General features: G+C 39.1%; 2 protein-coding genes across 4 annotated transcripts in view; both read right to left on the reverse strand.

The window, feature by feature from the left end:
• bckdhb (branched chain keto acid dehydrogenase E1 subunit beta) overlaps nt 1-7,561 on the reverse strand; it is a 54,796-nt gene extending 47,235 nt beyond the window's left edge. Inside the window, exons 1-4 of the mRNA XM_022753453.1 lie at nt 7,340-7,561; nt 6,529-6,606; nt 4,778-4,846; nt 2,050-2,183 (exon numbers count right to left, since the gene is read on the reverse strand). Of these exons, the coding sequence (XP_022609174.1) occupies nt 2,050-2,183; nt 4,778-4,846; nt 6,529-6,606; nt 7,340-7,535 (477 nt within the window). The 5' untranslated portion in view covers nt 7,536-7,561. The remainder of the gene's footprint in view (nt 1-2,049; nt 2,184-4,777; nt 4,847-6,528; nt 6,607-7,339) is intronic.
• Nucleotides 7,562-8,834: 1,273 nt separating this feature from the next.
• ttk (TTK protein kinase) lies at nt 8,835-18,467 on the reverse strand. Of its 3 annotated transcripts, none has more exons than XM_022753450.1 (25): nt 18,404-18,467; nt 17,668-17,755; nt 17,353-17,575; nt 17,063-17,169; nt 16,820-16,963; nt 16,520-16,595; nt 16,349-16,430; nt 16,099-16,220; nt 15,522-15,609; nt 15,260-15,368; nt 14,898-15,120; nt 14,570-14,676; nt 14,106-14,249; nt 13,810-13,982; nt 13,228-13,373; nt 12,945-13,071; nt 12,499-12,591; nt 12,194-12,351; nt 11,373-11,524; nt 10,654-10,778; nt 10,463-10,537; nt 10,191-10,367; nt 9,453-9,549; nt 9,229-9,314; nt 8,835-9,130 (listed from the first exon to the last, which is right to left on the reverse strand). In XM_022753450.1, the coding sequence occupies exons 2-25, from the start codon at nt 17,753-17,755 to the stop codon at nt 9,062-9,064; spliced, it is 2,991 nt and encodes a 996-aa protein (XP_022609171.1). In that variant the 5' UTR covers nt 18,404-18,467; the 3' UTR covers nt 8,835-9,061. The 3 variants fall into 3 exon arrangements, with proteins under 3 accessions (XP_022609171.1, XP_022609170.1, XP_022609169.1); XM_022753449.1 differs by having other exon boundaries at nt 13,810-13,970; nt 16,520-16,634; XM_022753448.1 differs by having other exon boundaries at nt 16,520-16,634.
• Nucleotides 18,468-18,924: the final 457 nt, after the last annotated feature.

An 18,924-nucleotide genomic window follows, 5' to 3' on the forward strand; every position in this document is an offset into this window, starting at 1 on the left:
GCAGCAACAAACACAGTAAGCTCCAGTATGTAAAAAGACAATTAAAAATTGTAACATAACACAATGAGGTTTTATGAGGGTGTACTGGTTTATACCACATGTCAAAAAGGAGAATCCTGATCTGTTTTAATGAAAGAAGGACCACACGAGCAGCCTCTGGATTTAGGCTTCATGTGTCGGGCCAGTCTCTCTGTTATTTCTCTTAAAGCTTTCAAAAACCTACTTTATTTTTAACGATCACGTTCACCTCAAGTGTCTGGTTTCTTTTACCTAGTCTCTTCAGTTTCTGATACTGGGCTTCCTCCAGAAAGGTTTTCCTCCCTGAAACTCAGGTGGGCTGTTAATTCAGCTTTTATGTCTCTCTGAGGTCAGTTTGGACTGCATTATTTTAAGCGAGAGCACAGAAGGAGAGAGAGGGAGCCCACTCAAGGCCCGACACCAGATTAAATCTACTGTGTCGCTGCATCGCAGCAGGAGTCTGTTAGAAACCAGCTCCATTATCACATATTCTGTTTTATGTTGCCTTGACATAGCAGGGACTCGCATTCATCTTGTGAAGGGCGAGAATACACAGAATGATGCTAGTGTCAACAAGTATGCATAGTAAAACAACAGTGCTGCCCAACGTCCTGCTCAGCCTGTTAATGCCACATTAATCTTCCTCAGGAAATGCTCAAAGCAGGGGGGGCATTTTGAAGCGCTTCCTTTTCTCAACTGATCTTTCTGATATACACTGTAGAATATGAGACTGTATGCAACTTGAGTTCTGTCTAGTCCATTTATTAAACACCTGTATACAACAAGAAATGCACTAGAAAAACCAGAGAGATGACAGAAGTCAGAAAAAACAAAATCCACTTACAGTGGTGGCTGCCAGACGAGCTAATGGCACAGAATCTTTTTTCCCCCCATTGTTTCAGTCTTTGCTAGGTGTTTCTGAAGACACTGAATTTTGTATCTTTTGCTAGGAGGCCTCATTCCTTCTACACAAATAAAACTGCATATGCACAGGGTGTTACCACATTCATACTCTGACAATCACATTGATGCAAACCAAAAATATATCACAGAATCACATCCTGGACTGATTTGTCATTCCGCTAACTTGGATTACAAAATTCAGGTACAGTGATCATGCATAGTCTGTCTGTGTCCGACGATGGTGCTATGCACTCTTGCCCTGCAGCAGTCAAACAGTGTGTGCTGGTAAACCAGGCAACTATAACAGGTAAAACATCTATGCTCTGCATCAGTGCGAGGCATAACAGTTTAGTATCAGGGAGGAGAGTAATGTTTTCAAACTGTATCTGCTAAGTTTACACATAATAAAACTTTAGATTAGAAACATCTGCCGCAACATTGTTCTGTTGACACTTTTTTAAAATCATTTTGAAGGGTGTTTGTGTTCAGTTTTTTGGCACAGTCGCACCATGTTTTTGTTAGCATACACTGTTTTTGGAATAGTTTTTGGTCACTTAGATATGCCATTATTATATCTAAATACCATGTTGATGGGATAGTATTTAAATTAGTACTGACACATAATGTATTAATATGTAAAAAAAACATGAATGTTTTTCCAACCTTGTTTTTTTTCCCGTCCTTCTAATATTTTAATGTTTGCCAATACAATTCTCGTCAATCTTTGAGTAAAGAAAACACGAAATACAACGTTGCCATGGAGTCAGCAGGTTAGTCAGGGGCTTGATTTGAGCATCTTTTTGATAACAAAGAAATTTGACGATTGTGAGGCATGATGTGGAGTTATTAGATGCTCCTGAGAGGGAGGTTCCTGGTGGGGACCACATCAACACTGTAGTAGTCTTTGACAGTGTGTCATACGCCTTTTTTACAGCAGACATTTTGACTTGTCACAGCAGGAAAAGCACAGGTGGAAAGAAAATTTCATTGACAAAAGAGAGCGAGCTCACCTAAATGGAATGCAGTTGTTTTTAAAGTTAAAAATTACACCTGTGCTTTTCCTGCTATGACAAGCCGAGATGTCTGGTGTGAAAAAAGGTCCACTGAGTGAGGGAGCATGTGCCTTACCTGGTCAAAAGCAGGAAAGATGTAGTCAGCGAACTGGATCTCAGCGATGGCTGTGGCGCCGGCAACAGCTGCACCAATACCAAATCCCACAATCCCCTGCTCACAAAGGGGAGTGTTAAAGACTCTATCCTTACCTGGGGGGACAGAAGAAAAGAGGAGGTACAAGAAGATTAAGAAGCTGGTGTATTAGGAGAGGAAGGAAACCAGTGGCTACTGGGTGAGAGGGCTTAAGACAGAAAAGCCCACATAGAGGTTTAAAGTTTAAGGTGTGGCCCACTGAATCTAATTATTTATTTGGGATCATTGGCGATCAGTTGTAGTCTGAGGAGTAGCAGTGTTTTTCTGATAACAGAGCAAGGTCCATGCTGCACATTTTAGAGATGAGATGGCAAAGTATACTTTCACTTAAAATGCCATACAGTCCTAAAGTAAATGAAGTGACAAGCTGATGACTCCTCCTCAGCTGTAGCTAACCAACCCTGTGATGTGCACGCAACCCCCATGAAGGAAAAACGGAAGGAAAAAAAAACTATTTTCCATTCTCCACCCTATAATATGGCAAAGAGCCACAAGAGTGGGTGTCTAAATTTGGATTGTGTGTGTTATTTTTGCTCTCATCTTTGTGTATTTGCTAATTCGGTCTTTTGCTGGGAAGCTCGCTTCTCAGTAGTGAAACTCTGCCCTTATGTGCCCTGCTCTGCACTCACAAAGTTCAATTAGCAACCACAGCCCCACAAACCCTTGGAGGAATGAACAATTAAGTGATCAAAATTTAGTGCCTTACTGAACCAACCTCAAATATGCAGCCTCATGTGAAAGTGACAGTAAATGACATATGTGTGTGCGTGTGTGTGTGTTTGTGTGTGCGTGCTTCTGTTTTTCATCAAAGCAATGAGTAGTAAGTCAACTAATGAGAAATAATACAACCAATAGATGCATCCTTGAGTTATCTGTGCCTCAGTTGTTCACATGAGTCTAAAATGCGACTTTAAATAGACAACATGTTTGGGTAACTTTTATAGTTGGTGCTGTCTGACACTGACGCTGCTCTCAGTGAAAAAGGCATAACACATTACTGAGAGGGAGAGCTGGTCAGAGCGCAGAGTCAATGTGTGCTGTTGTTTTCAGAGAAACAGCACTCAGAAGTAGCCAGTAACCAGTGGTGGCGGAGCTGGATCGTCGAGGCGAATGCATCCGCCTTGTAAAAAGCCACTCATATAGTGTCCACCCTGCATTAACCTCTGTTCTGTATAATGGCTGTGAGTGGCAGAGGTGTGCACCATCCCTTTCAGCAGTGAGAGGGATAAAAACAGCTTTGCGCCCGTCACCGTACACAAAGATGAGATGGAAAATAATGATCCCTCTCCAAAGGTCAACACTTCTGACGTCAATGAAAACAAAAAGGCAAGGCCAGCTACTGTAGGACTGATTTGAGGCTCCTCATCATTAAAAAAAAAAAAAAACATAGAAAATAAACTGAAAATGAACATGAAACAAGGAAATCCATTGACGTCCAATTAGTTTATACGACTTTTACATCATGAAAAACAAGAAAAACAATTAAGCACTGTCATTACACGGTTTCTGTATTATGTTTAGTCAACCTGTTTTGGAGGACCTGAATTTCATGGAAGAAATTTGCTAAAAAATGACATTAGATCAAAAGGTTGCATATATTTCAATACATCTAGGAGCAACTAGTTATAACTACTGACTGTTCTTCTACTCCGCATTAATCTTGGACAATACCCACAGCCTATTTTATATAGAAAATTGCTTGATGCCATTGCCATGTCATTAGTTATTTCTGAAGAGATTTATCTTTAAGATTGTCAACTGTAGAACCAAATTGAAGCTGTCAGCTTGTTTTAAAGGGTAAATCATCACTGAATAATACAGAGGAGATAATAATTTAATAGTTACGTAAACTGCAGATGCGTTTCTCTTCATGGATTCATACTTAAAAGTGAGTTGCAGTAGCGGAAACATCCCAATATGCTTTTTTTCATGGCAGACATTTTGACATTTTGACGTTTCTCAGTGAGAAAACAGGTGTAAATAATAAATTCCATTTAGTGGCCTCAGATTCAGGTTCCTGGTTTGGTTCATGCCGGCTCACTGTCATGGCTTACTGGGATACTTGAATTGAACAAAGCCATTGTTAATGTTATTAGTAACACATGTGCTTTCCCTACTATGACAAGTTAAATGTCATCTGTGAAAAAGAGAGCAGGGCAGCAACAGTTTCTGCCTGATATTTGAGCGCTTAGCCTTTATAAAGCACAAATATTCAAAAGAATGAACATAATACAAGAACATATTACAATATAATGAAAAGGTATGCACTGGCCCACATGCTGATATGGGTAGAGTTCTTTAGAAAGATGTTCAACCTGCAGGAGTTTGAATATAACGCTTCACATTTAAGCAAAATTTGAACGACCACTGTAACACTGTATCAGCCTACTGTAGCAACTTAGTAAGACTACCCTGCTACGATGGACAAATAAGTGTAAACAGATCCTTGTGGTCCTGTGGGTGAACAATGAACAGTAATATGACCTTGTGAGGGAGAAGGTGGGGAGATTCCTCACAGTCCTATGCTGCCATCTAGTGGAAAAATCATGTAAAGTAGACTGGAGATCAGGTTGCTGATAGTTTCATCAACTCAGCAATGGTGACTTTTCAGTTGGGGAGTTGGGGTGTAAAGCGGAATAAAACATCTCACCATATTTGTCTCTCAAACCCACTGTGCATCGGAATACTCCACCAAAGGCAACATCTTCCCCAAAGATGACTGTGGATAAACACAAAACACCGTTAGTGATGGAAGTGCATGTTCCTCAACACACAATCAAAGAACAGGAAAAAATACACATCAGGGCTGAACTTTATGCAAAGAAAAATAATTATTTCGAATGCTACACAAGTCATGATTTTCATATTGTGATTTTGATAATATTTTGAATCATTGTTCAGTCATAATACACAGAAGGATTCAAAAAGAAACTCCTAACAAACATCATGGCACATCAGTAGCCCCACCAGTCTTGGTAAAAGGGCTGCTGTTTCATAGCAATAGGAGTAGGGGTAGGGGGGGTGGCTGCTGCTGCTGCTGCTGCTCAACATGAGCTAAAGTTGTCTACTATCAAAGACTTTTGAGGCTATATTCTTTTTTTATTATTATTTTAAGTAAATATGGTAACAAATTGAATACCATGAGTAAAGTTCAACACATTTTTCTGCCACTAGGGGTCTCTCAATCAAAACAGTACGTCATGAATCAGTGAGGCATCATGGGAGATGTTGTCTTCATTGTTAAAGAACTGATTGCTGTTTTATTTTTTAGGTTAGGATTCCTTCAAATGGACTACATAATCACAATTCTCAGTATCATAATCTTTAGCTTTCACCATCAGTTAGTTCTGAAGCTATTGTTCATCTTTTGTACTGAGGATTTAACTGGGAGAGTTTAATGTTGATCCAAGTCGCAGAAAAGCTATTAGCCACATAACATTCGAGCTGCAACTATTAACTGATTAATTGATTAGTCGATCACCAGAAAACTAAATCTGTAACTATTTTGATATTGCTTAACTGAATATCTGAGTTTTGCACCGACAGTCAGACAAAATAAGACATTTGATGATGCCACCTACAACTTGTGGGGAAAAAGTGAAGGACATTTTTTCAATATTTTGTGATATTTTATTGACTAAATGAAAAAATAGCATCAGAATAATCAATAACGAATAGAATAACACTGACTGAAAAAATGAATAGGATTTTTACTTCCAGAACTAAGGACTTACAATGAGAACACAACTTGGATTCACAAGTCCTATGATAACTATTAATTCAGCTATACAGACTAATGAGCAGTGATAACTAACATGTCTTTGGGGTCATCAGGTGGGAACCTCCTTTCACCAGTGTTTTGTCTAGTTGGTCCCACGACACCTCCAGGAGGCTAGACAGTGATCACTGGCGTCCCAGAGTCACTCCCCTAATGCCAGCCATCACTGCTCCTCACACTACAACTATTTTTTTCCTTTATCTTGCCTATGCTACCACAAACAACACTATCATCAACTAGGACAAAACACACTAGCAGATTCAGCAAACAAACTCCCCTAACCAGTTGGAGAAAGTGGTGGCCATTTTGAATGAGGGAGGTAGAGTCAAGGAGAGATGCCTTTTTAAACTAATCTCCGCCGGAGATTATATAATTTTATGCTACTGCGACCATGTTATGTAGTTCCTAAAAATACATTGACTTCGAGTAACACCCTAACATGTAAGAGTAAGTGTGACTAACATAAGATTTTCCTTTATCAATATGGACTTAGACATAGAGCCCAAACTGTAGGCCACTGCATACTTACAAAAATGTCTTTTGGTGAAGTGACAGTGTTGACGTTTTGCAGATTTTCTTCTAATAACAGCTATAAAACTCAATTACTTATTTCAGTATCATACCTGCTGTCGGATCACTGGCAAGAGTGTTGTCCAAGGCACTTGTAACTGACTGGAACAAGTTCATCTTCTGTGTGGGACCTAAAAAATACATATTTAAAAAACATTTCCAAGAACTTGACATGAGCAACACTTCATTTAGATGTGGCATACTTTAGGCTTAATAGCCGAACATAACCATAAGTGACCATACCAGTTATTGCGAGAAAGAAACTACATGATGGAATCTTGGCAATGATTCAGAGATTGCAATCAACGGGACAAACAGTTCATTGTTACAGCAAATGATACTTGTAATGTCTCTCTCCTGAGTTGTCTTTCCGGATCAATACAAATTTCAGCAGCTGAGTGAGTGCCAACATCCTGGTAAAATGTACCATAGGATAAACTGCCGCACACTATGTGACATCATATGGATACTATTCCCCTGTGTGATAAGGCTATGAGAAAAGTCCCAGTGCTGTCATGCTGCACCAACCAGATACAGTCTTCACGTCGGCAGCCAGCAGTGTGACTGTGAAGTCTTAACCCACTTAAAATTCTGTCATTAAAACTGAAAGTGTTAATGGGTCACTTGTGTGCCGACACCTTACCAAATAAGATTTGTTCTGCTTGGTAAGATAGTTGGGCTTCTGTCCGTTCAAGTTTGCCAACTGAATACACAGGGCATATACAACTTTTTCATATCACCTAACCTAACAAAGTGTTCATAATGCCGATAACTAACTTTACTGTTAAACTACTGAAACTTCAAATACTGAACAATTCGGTCCAGTGAAAGTAGCTAACGCTAGCCGGCTAGCCAGCCACTCACCATACTGTGTCGGGACGGGGTCAGGCTGGAAGGTAAAGTGCGCGGCATGTCTTCGTTGTGTTTCTGTGCGGGAGCTGCAGCCCGGGGACACTTTCAGCAGAGCGGCTCCGAAAGAGCTGTGAGCCCCGGTACCAACACCGGTAAAGGAAAGTTTCGAGTTTGCACCTCGGAGAAAGAACCGTGCAGCCGCCGCCATCACTGTTGTTATGCCTGACCAGGAAGGGCAAGATGAATTAAAGTGTGCAGATCGTCTAGTACAATGATGAATCGTCACTCGGCGGAGAAAAAGTAGTATATTCCGGTATCAAGACGAAATCACGAGCAACTTCCGGGTTATCTTCAAATGTATTTGGCCTCTTTCATTAGTCTCTCTTAAACTTGACACATAATACTGGGGTTTTCTGTCAGTACTCTTCACTAAAGTGTTGGGTAGTGATATTTCAGCACCGGTCAAGATAAAATAAAGATTATATTTGCATTCAACGCGGGGATTTGAATAATATATTCAGCAATATATATTTGAGTTAAAACTTTAAGAGCTTTTATATTAGGGGGCAACCCAGTTTATAGATACATGCTGAGAAAATAGTTTTTATCTTGTAGAAAGTCGTCGAAAGAGTGGAACAAAAGCTAGTTTAAGAAGCGATCAGTATCTGGGATTAGTGGCAGAGTGAGACCTCCTGTTTCTTCCGCCCTGCACCAGCCTCCGCAACCTGATGAAGGTTGTGATTGGTCAAAAGGGAGGGCGGTGTACGTGATAGAGTTTTTGGGTACAGTAGGTGCACCGTAGACTGTATGAAAAGATAGTCATTGATGTGAACAAAGATGCTAAAGGCCAAGTTCACTTCATTCACAAACAACACGAGGTCAATTGAAGTTTACCCAATAATAACTTAACAAAACGGCTCAAACAAGTTGCATGACTGAGTGAAGCGGTTTCAAGTCCTGACACAACTGATGATAATGAGGTCTGGGCTTTGATTTGGCCACATTTCTGCAAGTGTACACTGTACACAGATTGCAGAAATGTGGCCAGTTTCAGTATGAACATCGAAAAAGCTCACCCTCAAACCATAGAAGTCTTTATTTATCTGAATAATGTGTTGCATTGTATGCATTTCCCAGTGCTCTGGAGCTGAAATGATTAACTCAATTAATCATATTAATTGGTTGACAGAAAATTAATAGGAAAATGTGATTATTAAATAATTGTATTTATTGATTACGTTTATTAATTTGTCTTTTTGTTAAGCAAAAACTGGAGACAAAATCACTTTTTTTTTTTCGAAGATTTGGTACCCAAAATGATTAATTGCAAAATTTTTTTTTTTTTTTTTTAAATGAAATTTAAAAATGAAAACAGAATTATGTACTTATGAATAAATACTTCTTGCAGAAAAAATATCCCCATCATCATGTTTTTCTCAAATAAGTGTGATGACACACCTTGTCAGTTACCCAACCCTTATATCAGCTGAGACAAATAAACCAACTCTAAAGGGTACAGTATGTTTATTTGACTATACTGTATGCTTACATCGAGTATCAGGAAACATAAGTAAAAATGAAAAAATGAAGCTATATATTTCGTTTCAAGGACATAAACATACAAATATAGGTTAGTTACTTTCTACAGGAAAAAATATAGTTTCTGTACTGGTTACGTACAGTGGTTAAGGGTCAACCAAAAAAAAAAGATCAGCATCACATTTTCCAGAATAATTAGTTTGATGACTTTGCACACTCCGCAACATCCAACTTCCTGCCGCTGCTGCACATTTTGGCCAGATTCTGTAAAAAGCAGAGAACACGGTTATTATTAAGAAACTCACAGATAGAGAAAAGGTTACAAGTTCTACTGAACGAGCAAGAATCTGTAGCTTGCTTACATTTGCAGCTCGTATGATGCTGTTTGGAGACTGGAGGGCAGCCAGGTCTCTTAGGATCCTCTGGAGATCACTGTTACATGGTGCCTCTGAAACAGGTGAAATGGGGACAGGTCAGTGTCATGTGGTGAACAGCAAAACTGGCTTGAGTGAGTATGAGAGACAGAATGAGAGAGAGAGAGAGAGAGAGAGAGATAGAGTGTGTGAGTGTGTGTGTGTGTGTGTACCTGGTTCAGGTGCTGCGTGTGGCTTCATCTGCAGATATGGATGCTCCAGCAGCTCTGCAATAGAGATTCGCTCTCTGGGGTTTCGTACCAAGCACCTCTAGAACAATCAGACAATAAACAGCTTATTGAATTTTACATCACTTCTGCAATACTTCTAAATCTATGGATTTGTCATGTGAAACATCTGCAAATAGATAAGAACAAATGATAAAATATCAAATCGATATAAATTGGATGAAAATGAATATAACTGATCGGCACCTCTTCCCCAGAATAATGTGATTATGCATAACATTTTTTTGCATCTTTTTTGTACATAACACAGACAGATTTGTAGAGATTTATTTTCACGTTCATCCTTTCCTACTGATAAAAAAGACAAAGATAGACAAACATCCACTTCCACTTTCTAACCATATTAACCACAAGTCAACATGTGGTTAATATGGTTAAAATGAAACCTTTGGGAGTTACGTCGATTATAGCAACTGCAAAGCATACTGTCTGATTCACCGCTTATTTTTCAGAAAGGTCAATATGTTCCAAGTGTGCAGATTAATTCATCAGTTGAACACAAATGTTTAATGGTCAGTATGAGCTTGATCACTGTCATTTCAAATGTCCATTAGTGCACTAAATGTATTCAGATACCAGTGCTTAATTGTATAGGACATGTCATGTTTGCTCATATCTTTTGTTTTCACATCACACTGACACAGTGCAGTTGTGGTTTCTCACCTTCAACACATCCAGCAAATCCTTCTCTGAGATGTCAGGAAATTCAATCTTGTGGGAGGGATCAATGATGGCGTGCAGCTTGGTAATCTGATTAGTGATACTTTGGAATGGAGTCTTCCCGTAAGTCATACAATACAGGATACATCCAAGCGACCACACGTCACCTTTGGGGCTGATCTGTGGAACACAATCGGACATTTCTAACCTCTCCAATTCATTCACAGGTTATTAAACAGATTGTTGAATCAATAAGAGTGAGTAAAACATGATACCTTTGAGCGTGCTTTTCCTGGCTGAGATGACGTGTCTTTGATGGCTTCAGGGGGCATATAGTTCAGGGTTCCTACCTGTGTTTGACAAACAACCATGTGTTACGCATGTAGAGTCCAATCACCTGGGCTGCATGTTAATGCTACATGTTAGAGACATGTATGACATGTCATTAACAAAAAAAAAAACCTACTTGTGAATCCTTCATGATGCTCGTCACATCTGGTTGGATTCTGTTTGCGATGCCAAAGTCAATCAACTTCAGTGAGGCATTCACTATGACAAAGTTAGCTGGCTTCAAGTCACTGTGGACTATTCCTGCATTGAAGATGTAGATATTTGGCACAGTTAGGATTCAGGGCATTTTCACACCTATAGCATTATTTGCTCTAGTTTATGAGTTTGTGAACTTTAAACTTTTTTAAAAAGAGTTTTCCTCTTTGGTAGGGTTTCTTTTCACTCTGCTTACTGGGCAGATGTGTCTGCAACATGAAAGTAAATACAGTAAGAAGGTCCTGTGTTATACACTAGCATATCTAGAATGCATATTTCTGTGAGAGAAACATTGCTATGCAATTAAAGACGAAGCAATGGCAGAGTCGGCTACAGTTTACCGCATCCCAGAATGCCAAGTACACCCGGCCACAGGAGCCGTTTAGCTCAAACTTGTGGAGTACACCTGGCATTTGGGTGGGATCACGATCGGCTCGCATCCCCCCAACAAATGAACCACTCGAGAGTTCCTTGGTGTGGTTGTTTTAGTCTGAACCCATGAGTGATTACTGTGTCACACCTGGCTGAACGAATCACACCAATGCAGAAAAACAAATTAATTTCCCAAGTTAACCAGACTGAAAAGCACAGGTGTGAAAACAAACCAAACAGCACTCAGAGCTTTAGTAGAAAGACAACCGTGTTTGTGGATGGTATGGACGGCCTCCAGCATGTTCTTCCAGTAGAACTTCCTCTCCAGCGGATTCACAGTCTTGCGGTTTCGCAACCAAGTGTTCAGGTCAATGTTTCCACACTCCATCAGCATGTAGATGTAGCTGTTGGTAATTTCACTGCAAACACACATTACAATCATCAGGACATTTGTGGCAGAGATTTAAATTCCAAGTAGACATGAAGAACTGACACCACCTTCAAATCAACTAGTCTGGTGGCAGTGCTGTGCCTTTCAACTACAAATGAATACCACATAATCATATTCCTTTTTCCTGGTGTTTTTTCCTGTTCTACAACTGCTCTATTTTCACGAACTGCTGTAATGTCACATTACAATGTTGTCCTACATTCTTTCATTTTCCCCATTTGCTCTATTTGTAGCATTTTACTGCTGCAACACTTTACAAAACAGTTAAACAGAACTGCAATGATTATTTAATGAATCAATTATTTGATCAACAGAAAATGTATTATTTGGATAAAAATGCCAAACATTTACTGCTTCTCAAATATGACGATGTGATGCCTTTGTCATACAGGATAATAAACTGAATATCTTTAGGTTTGGGACCGTTGAAAACGAGTCATCTAAAAGAAATCAGCGCCGGCTGTGGTGAATTGTGTGGGTTTTTTTTTTTTTTTTACATTTTAATGACATTTTATAGACAATAATGAAAATGATGGGTCATTGTAGCTGTTTAGTTAAATCTTAAAACTGACCACAAGGTTCAAGGTGATTACTGTACAATGTATTAATATTATATTTGGATAGGTCATGTACTCACTAGTCATAGAGCTTTATAATTTGATCACTGTACTGCTGCAAGTGGTTCAGATGTTCAATCTCATTTTTATAACTTTCTATTGTCTGAGCATCAGCCTCCTCGAGGTCGACATATTTCACAGCAAACAGCTGCTTTTTGTGATCGAGGACCTGGTACACCTGGAAATACAAGAAAATACCTGTCAATCAAGCAAGGACAACAAAAGATTGCTATAGGTAAAACATCAATGAAAATAAAATGTTGGAACATAATTAGAGTATTTGTTTGTCCCCACACATCATAGACATTCACTAATAATTTCTCACCTTGCTCGATCCACCACGTCCAATCATCTTGAGGATGAAGAACTGTTTGCCCTTAATGGTAATGGATTCATTTGACAATGCAGTAAAGGAAGCCTAAAAGTAGATTCAAACAAAGATACAGCACAGTTTAGAATGAATCCTTGTTCAGCAACATGCAAACAGAAAGGGGTTTCCCAGAAAGCATACAGTATTTTAGACAAGCTACATTACTGTCTGTGTCAATAACATTTTTAATCATCCATGCACTAGGGCATCAAAGTGCTCAGACCTCCTTGGTACACAGTAAAAAGCATCACTCCAAAAAAAATCTTCCCAATTCCCAATCAACAGTGTCAACAGGTGGTTAGTGATGGGCAAAAACGGTTTATGGTGAAATGTAATATTCCACGTGTGATACATTTTAGGCTAAAAAATAACAGCAAACGTAGGGCATGAATATGTTGTACCTGTGGAGTCTGGAAACAGGCTGCTTGGTTTAGAGGTGTATGAAACTGTTGAACAGGTCCAGCTCTGTGTGCTGCTACTGCAGAAGAAAACACCTCAGGACCTCTCTTTGCAACAGGAGTAATAAAGCTGAAGATGAGAAAGATGGAGTAGGTGTGACTGGGCAGAGTTTTTGATGGTACAAAGAGGCAAGAAATACAGTAATGAGAGTTTATGTGACCTTTAAATCAAATAAGTGCTGGTGATAATATTCTGGACCAGCAGACACCCAAGTCAAGATATTACCTGCTAGCAGAGGGGTTTCTGTAGCTGTTTGGTGTCTGGCAGACTGTTTGTGGGTTCACTCTGGATGGAAGCTGGAAGGATGGAGTGGGATGCGACTCCAGCAGACGTGGAACAGGTCTGGGGTCAGGTGGGCTCGTACGTTTATCCTAAAAAAAAAAATTGAATGATTTAATTAGCACTAGGGAAGGATTTTGAGACTAAAACAGAACCTGGTTCATTTGAAAATGATTTGAAAATTTATATACATTTATAAACAAAAAGAATTCATGTTTGTACGAGTATGAAGAGAATAAACTGGATGAGCAAACTTAGACAAGATTATTATGTTATGTGTGTGTGGAGAGTCCCTCACTTGGTAAACTCTCATCATGCCGACAAAAAAGTTATTAATGCCAAACTCTACCATTAAAAGGCAAGCAAGGGCAGATAAGTAAACAAACTAACAGCAGCTGACACTCCAAAACAGCTTACCAAAACAATAAAGATTATAAAATAAAAATAGTATTTTTTTATGAACCATTTCAAATGTTTGGTAAAATACATTGCACAGACAGTAGCAGTGGATAAGGAATGTTATCAGACCTCTGGAGAAACATGCCGGTTGACGAGAGTTGGCATCTTCCACTCTGATAAGGGCTCTTTGCTGGCAGGTTTAGGCTGCTCTACTGAGCGGTTCACAGGGACCCGAGCAGGAAGCTGATGTTCCTGGTTTCCACCGTAGGTAGAAATACTTACTGGAACAACTGTTTGCGAATCTCAAAAGGAAAAAAAACAAAAAAAAAAACAACAGGAGATATTAGACAAACTGAAGTTGTAAACCATGTCAATTCTAGTGCTTTGCCCTTCTCTTTAGTGAAAACTCTTCAGTGTCTCTCTACCTGTGAGGTGTTCCTCCACCTTGGTGGGCACTAGCTGTTTCTCTCCAGCTTTAAGGTTGCGTATGGCCACCTCCAGGAGCTCAGCTGGCCTGGCATTTAACATCTGGGCTTTGTGCAGAATTGAACTTGCTTTGATCCCATTACCTTAAAAGGAAGGAAGTAGGAGAAACGTGGCATTAAATTATGTTTTGCACAAAGGCTGGCTAGACAAGTAGTCACTTCACTGACGAAGCAAAGCTTGAATCACTGCGCAGTTGTAAGCGTACTGGGATAGTGGCTAGCCTTAAGCTACTTTCCATCATTTTTAGAGTTGTTATAATCACTGCTGCAAACAGTAATTCTACATGTATTCATTTATTTACCATCCATCCCAAGTGTGTGCATTTTGTTTGTCTTTGTTTGTTGTCCGTCTATTCCATACATCAGATTTCTGGAAAATGAAGATAAATAGTAATCCATCATACCTTGAGAGACCTCAAACTGGGCATGTGCTATGTGGACAAAGGCAAAGCCTTTACAGTTGGATCTTGCCACTATGAAGTGGTCCTGAGCTTCATCTGGGTCTTCAATCCTGGAGAGAAAGACATGTTGTTATAGCCAAGTAGCATGTGAGAAAGATTTGATACACTTTATTTCAAAAACAATGGCCTTTTGTTTTGTTTTTTTATCTTAGCTTATAGAGATTGTATATGTATACTATATCCATATTAACCACACATACAATGAATTGACCCCAGCACATGCCACAATGTTCCAGACTGTAATGCAGATATAGTATTGTTGTCCACATACCCCTTGAGTTCTGCATATCTGACCAGTATTCTGGCATAGCAGGAGTTTTTGCTGTACTGTCTGATAGGCAGCTTGGAGAAGACTTTAGAGTAACAGTCCTTGAGTTTGTTCAGGAGGCTGATGTCTGTGTGTGGGTTGCCTCTTTTCTCCAGGTTCATCAGATATGTCCAACACGACTCGGGGGAATTCGTTTTAATGACCTGGTCAAAACTGTAAGTTACATCTGCCAGAGAAAAACAGCGCATCATGAAAACAGCGAAAACAATCTAAACACTAAATGTTCATAAGATATAAATGTTTAATTGACTACTCAACAAACAGCCGGACATTCTGAGTAGCAGATTTTCAAGGTTGTATAGTACCTTCCATTCTCAGGGTGTCCCGTGTGTCATATGTGTGAAGGAGTGTGGTAGTGGAGTCCACAGCTGCCTGATCCTCCCAAGGGCAATGCTCTGGACTGACAGCTGGTGGCTGAGAACACAGCAATATGAGAGACAGATATTACACTTCCTTCTCCAGGTGAGGCTGAACATCTTTGCTGAGCACAGTCCTGATAATGTAAACTGCTGAGGGTTGATTCTGACTTTGCATAGATCCAAACTACTGTTGCATGTTTATACTCACTTGAAGATTCATTAAATCCCCATCGACAGCATTTTTCTTTGAGGATGAGAGCCCAAATGACGGGTTCATGTTTGAGCCAGATGTTTGCCTAAGACAAAATTAAATAAGTATCAATACAACACATGACACTTGAAAGAAAATTATTACACATCTGAATGACATAGTCAAGAATTGGTTTTCAAAGTGAACAAGGGAAATAACGCAAATCACGAAATTCTATTTTATAAATTGGTGTCATGATTTAATACTTTTTCAAGGAGTGCCATGTGGTTTCTCAGCAGTATATACACAATAAAACAAAAGCAGGGCTTTACAACATAACAACAAAGGAGATAATACCATAGCCTAACAATCACAGCACTGCAATTTTCTTTTCACACATTTTTTAAAAATGTGTGGTGAATTGTTTGATTCAATTAATGAAATAACACAAACCATTACAGTAACATTTGGGTAACCTATGCAGCCCTATACTATAAGAAATCTTAAGTAATCTCGTTTTAAGTAGAAGCAGTCATATATTTAATGTAATTTAACAAAACTGTTCAATATGGCATCCCAGACGTAATCAAATTACCTGGACAAACTGGTGGGGACTGATGCATCACTTGTCTTAGAGGGCTTCTTGTAGATGTAGTCACCATCATCATCGTCATCCTTTTCTGGGATAGAGAAAGGGACCACAGGAACTCTCCCTGCCTGTAAAGCAAAAGGTGGCTTACACACTTTAAAATATTTGGTAAATAATTTCATGCAGCCTATGAAAATAAAAAGCATGTTACACTAAGTTGTGTAGTAACACAAGCAGGATGAAATGCAACTCTCACCATGCCAACTGCTCTCTTGCGTTGAGATCCAGCTCTCCAGCCTGGCAGTTGGTCATCTGATGATCCACCAAGGGGCTCAGTCCTGAAGTGCAGAGATTAAGATAAAATGTCACATTGCCCACATCAAACAGAAACCTTAGAAAACACTGAAGCCTGTTGTTTTGGTCTTACCCTGAACCAAAAATACTGGAGAGTTGTAGGTCACCCGTCCCGTCTGATATTCTGCTCACTTTTTGAAATTCTGACCCTTTTTTGACAGAGTCGTGCACATTAGTGTTGGGAAATACTGACAGAGAGAAAAGACAGCAAAATATGAAAATCAGATTGGAAAAGCATAAAGCAAAAAGATAATGGTTACACTGTAGTATGATAATAGTACATTGTAACAATAAAAACTAAACTTCTGAGTTGCTGAACGACAGATAATGTAACCATATTATGTCATGGAGCCAAGCATGAACAAATACCCACGTGGTACATTTTCCTTATCTTCTGAACAGGGGAGCTGTGTTTGCCCTGTCAGCATACTTTGCAAGGTAGCCTCAAGCAGTTCCTTTGGTTTGGCACCCAGCTCGATAGCATTCTGCAATATGTAAACCGCTCTCTTTGTATTGCCTGGTAAGATGAAATGGCAGACACTGTAACAACCCAGATAACATGTCTCATGCCAATGTATTTATATGCACAAAAAGAACAAAAAACACATCTTGCTACCTTGAGAACGCTCAAATTTCGCATGTGCAATGTGAACAAATGCAAAGTTCTGGCTGTGAGATCTTGCCACGTTGAAGTTGGCTTCCGCCTCATTGACATCTTGAATCCTAATAAAAATGGGGCATTTCATGAGACTCAAAGAGACCTGATAAAAACATTCTAATTCATATATATTTGTACAATGAAATTGGTGATTAAGCAAGATTTGTCCGAGTTATTGATGCTTTCATAAAATCTTATCTACAGTAATTAAAAGTGGAAAGACACAAGTAAAAACTTTGGTTACTTACGCTTTTAGCTCTGCAAATCTGACCAACATTCTGGCATAGCTCTCATTCTGACAATGTCTTCCCAGCGGCATATTGGAGAATACTCTGGTATAAAAGTCAATAAGTCTAGTCAGGTGGTTACGATTCAAGTTAGGGTCCTCTTTCTTCTCCAGGTCCATCAAATATGAGAGACATGACTCAGGTGAGTTTGAGCCAATGACCTGGTTAATATTGTCCGTGTCATCTGCAGAAATAGCAAAGTGTTATGACTTCATGAAGCATGGATACTGATGCATATGCACCTTACAGTGACAGGACTACGTGCAACGCCATTACCTTCATTGAGATACTTTTTAATTTTGTTGAGCTTCTGATAAAGCATGGCAAGCTGCTGCTTTCTGTCTGTATGCTCCTCTTCCTCCATCTGAAAGTGAAGAGTAAATAAATACACGACGTAGCCCGGACAACATGTGTAGACTCTTGCATGATAATGTTTACCTCGACACCAAACACCATTCAAAATAATGAGAATTTAATGGTTCTTTACATGGTATGACATGTGGATTAGTCATACGCATGACTTCAAACCTTTTCAAAGTCAAGTCAAGCAAGTCACTGTCCAAATTTGGTAATGTTATAAGTGACATTTGACGCATCAACAGAGACGTGGTGAACAGTTAGAGCAACAGCAGAAAAATTAATTGTACCGTTACGTTACCATAATGAAATGCAGCTTTGGGGATCGTTTGTCATTAGCGTTAATTATTAATTTTCCTGACGACACCTCGTATGTTTTTTTTATTAACATAACAATATTCATATTAAGACTGTCAATAACACATGCTAGGTAAATAATTTCACATCGTTCTTCCTTTGCAAAAGTATCTCCTTTTGTGTTTACAAAGTGAGTTAGCACAGTTAGCTAGTTAGCCAACATGTAGCGATGTTGTTAACGACAACTACCTTAGCGTTCCTCTGTGGCTCCAATAATCTCAGGTGAAGTTAAACATATATTGCTAAGTGTATCTGTAATAACATTTAAATAACGTGTTTCAATTGAAAAAAGCCTCACCCTGTTCACGCTGTCATTGATCTCTTTTCACTTATGGGGCAGGAAAAAGGCTCGACTTCAACTGCCAGTTTTCAAATATGCCACTTCCGCTCAAGTCGTGTGTTGATTGGGTAGTTTGTGGTGACGACAGGATGCGTTCATGTTTCAAACTAATGACGGCGTTTAGTCAATAAGACAACATTAATAATCTAAGAAATCGTAAAGAATTGTTATCATTATCATTGTAATCATTATGTATTTTATACATCTGTGGTTACGCGAGGATTTAGTTTCATTCATCACAGGATTTATATTTCAGATTTATACAGAATTAATTTAGGCACAGAAAGGTGATAATAGTAAGCCTTCCCGTTTCTCTGGAACAGGAATTACTAAGTGGAAATCAGGCCACAACTATGAGGGAACAAAAACATATTTAATGGAAATAAATTCTGCGTGGATGGAAAAATAAAGTATATAGTATAAATAAAGCGAAATATACAAACTATGCTTGTTTTGAGCCCACCTTCCCTTGCATGCGT

Source organism: Seriola dumerili, unplaced genomic scaffold (genome assembly GCF_002260705.1).
Source record: "Seriola dumerili isolate Sdu_G_001 unplaced genomic scaffold, Sdu_1.0 BDQW01000191.1, whole genome shotgun sequence".
Classification (NCBI taxonomy): Eukaryota; Metazoa; Chordata; class Actinopteri; order Carangiformes; family Carangidae; genus Seriola; species Seriola dumerili.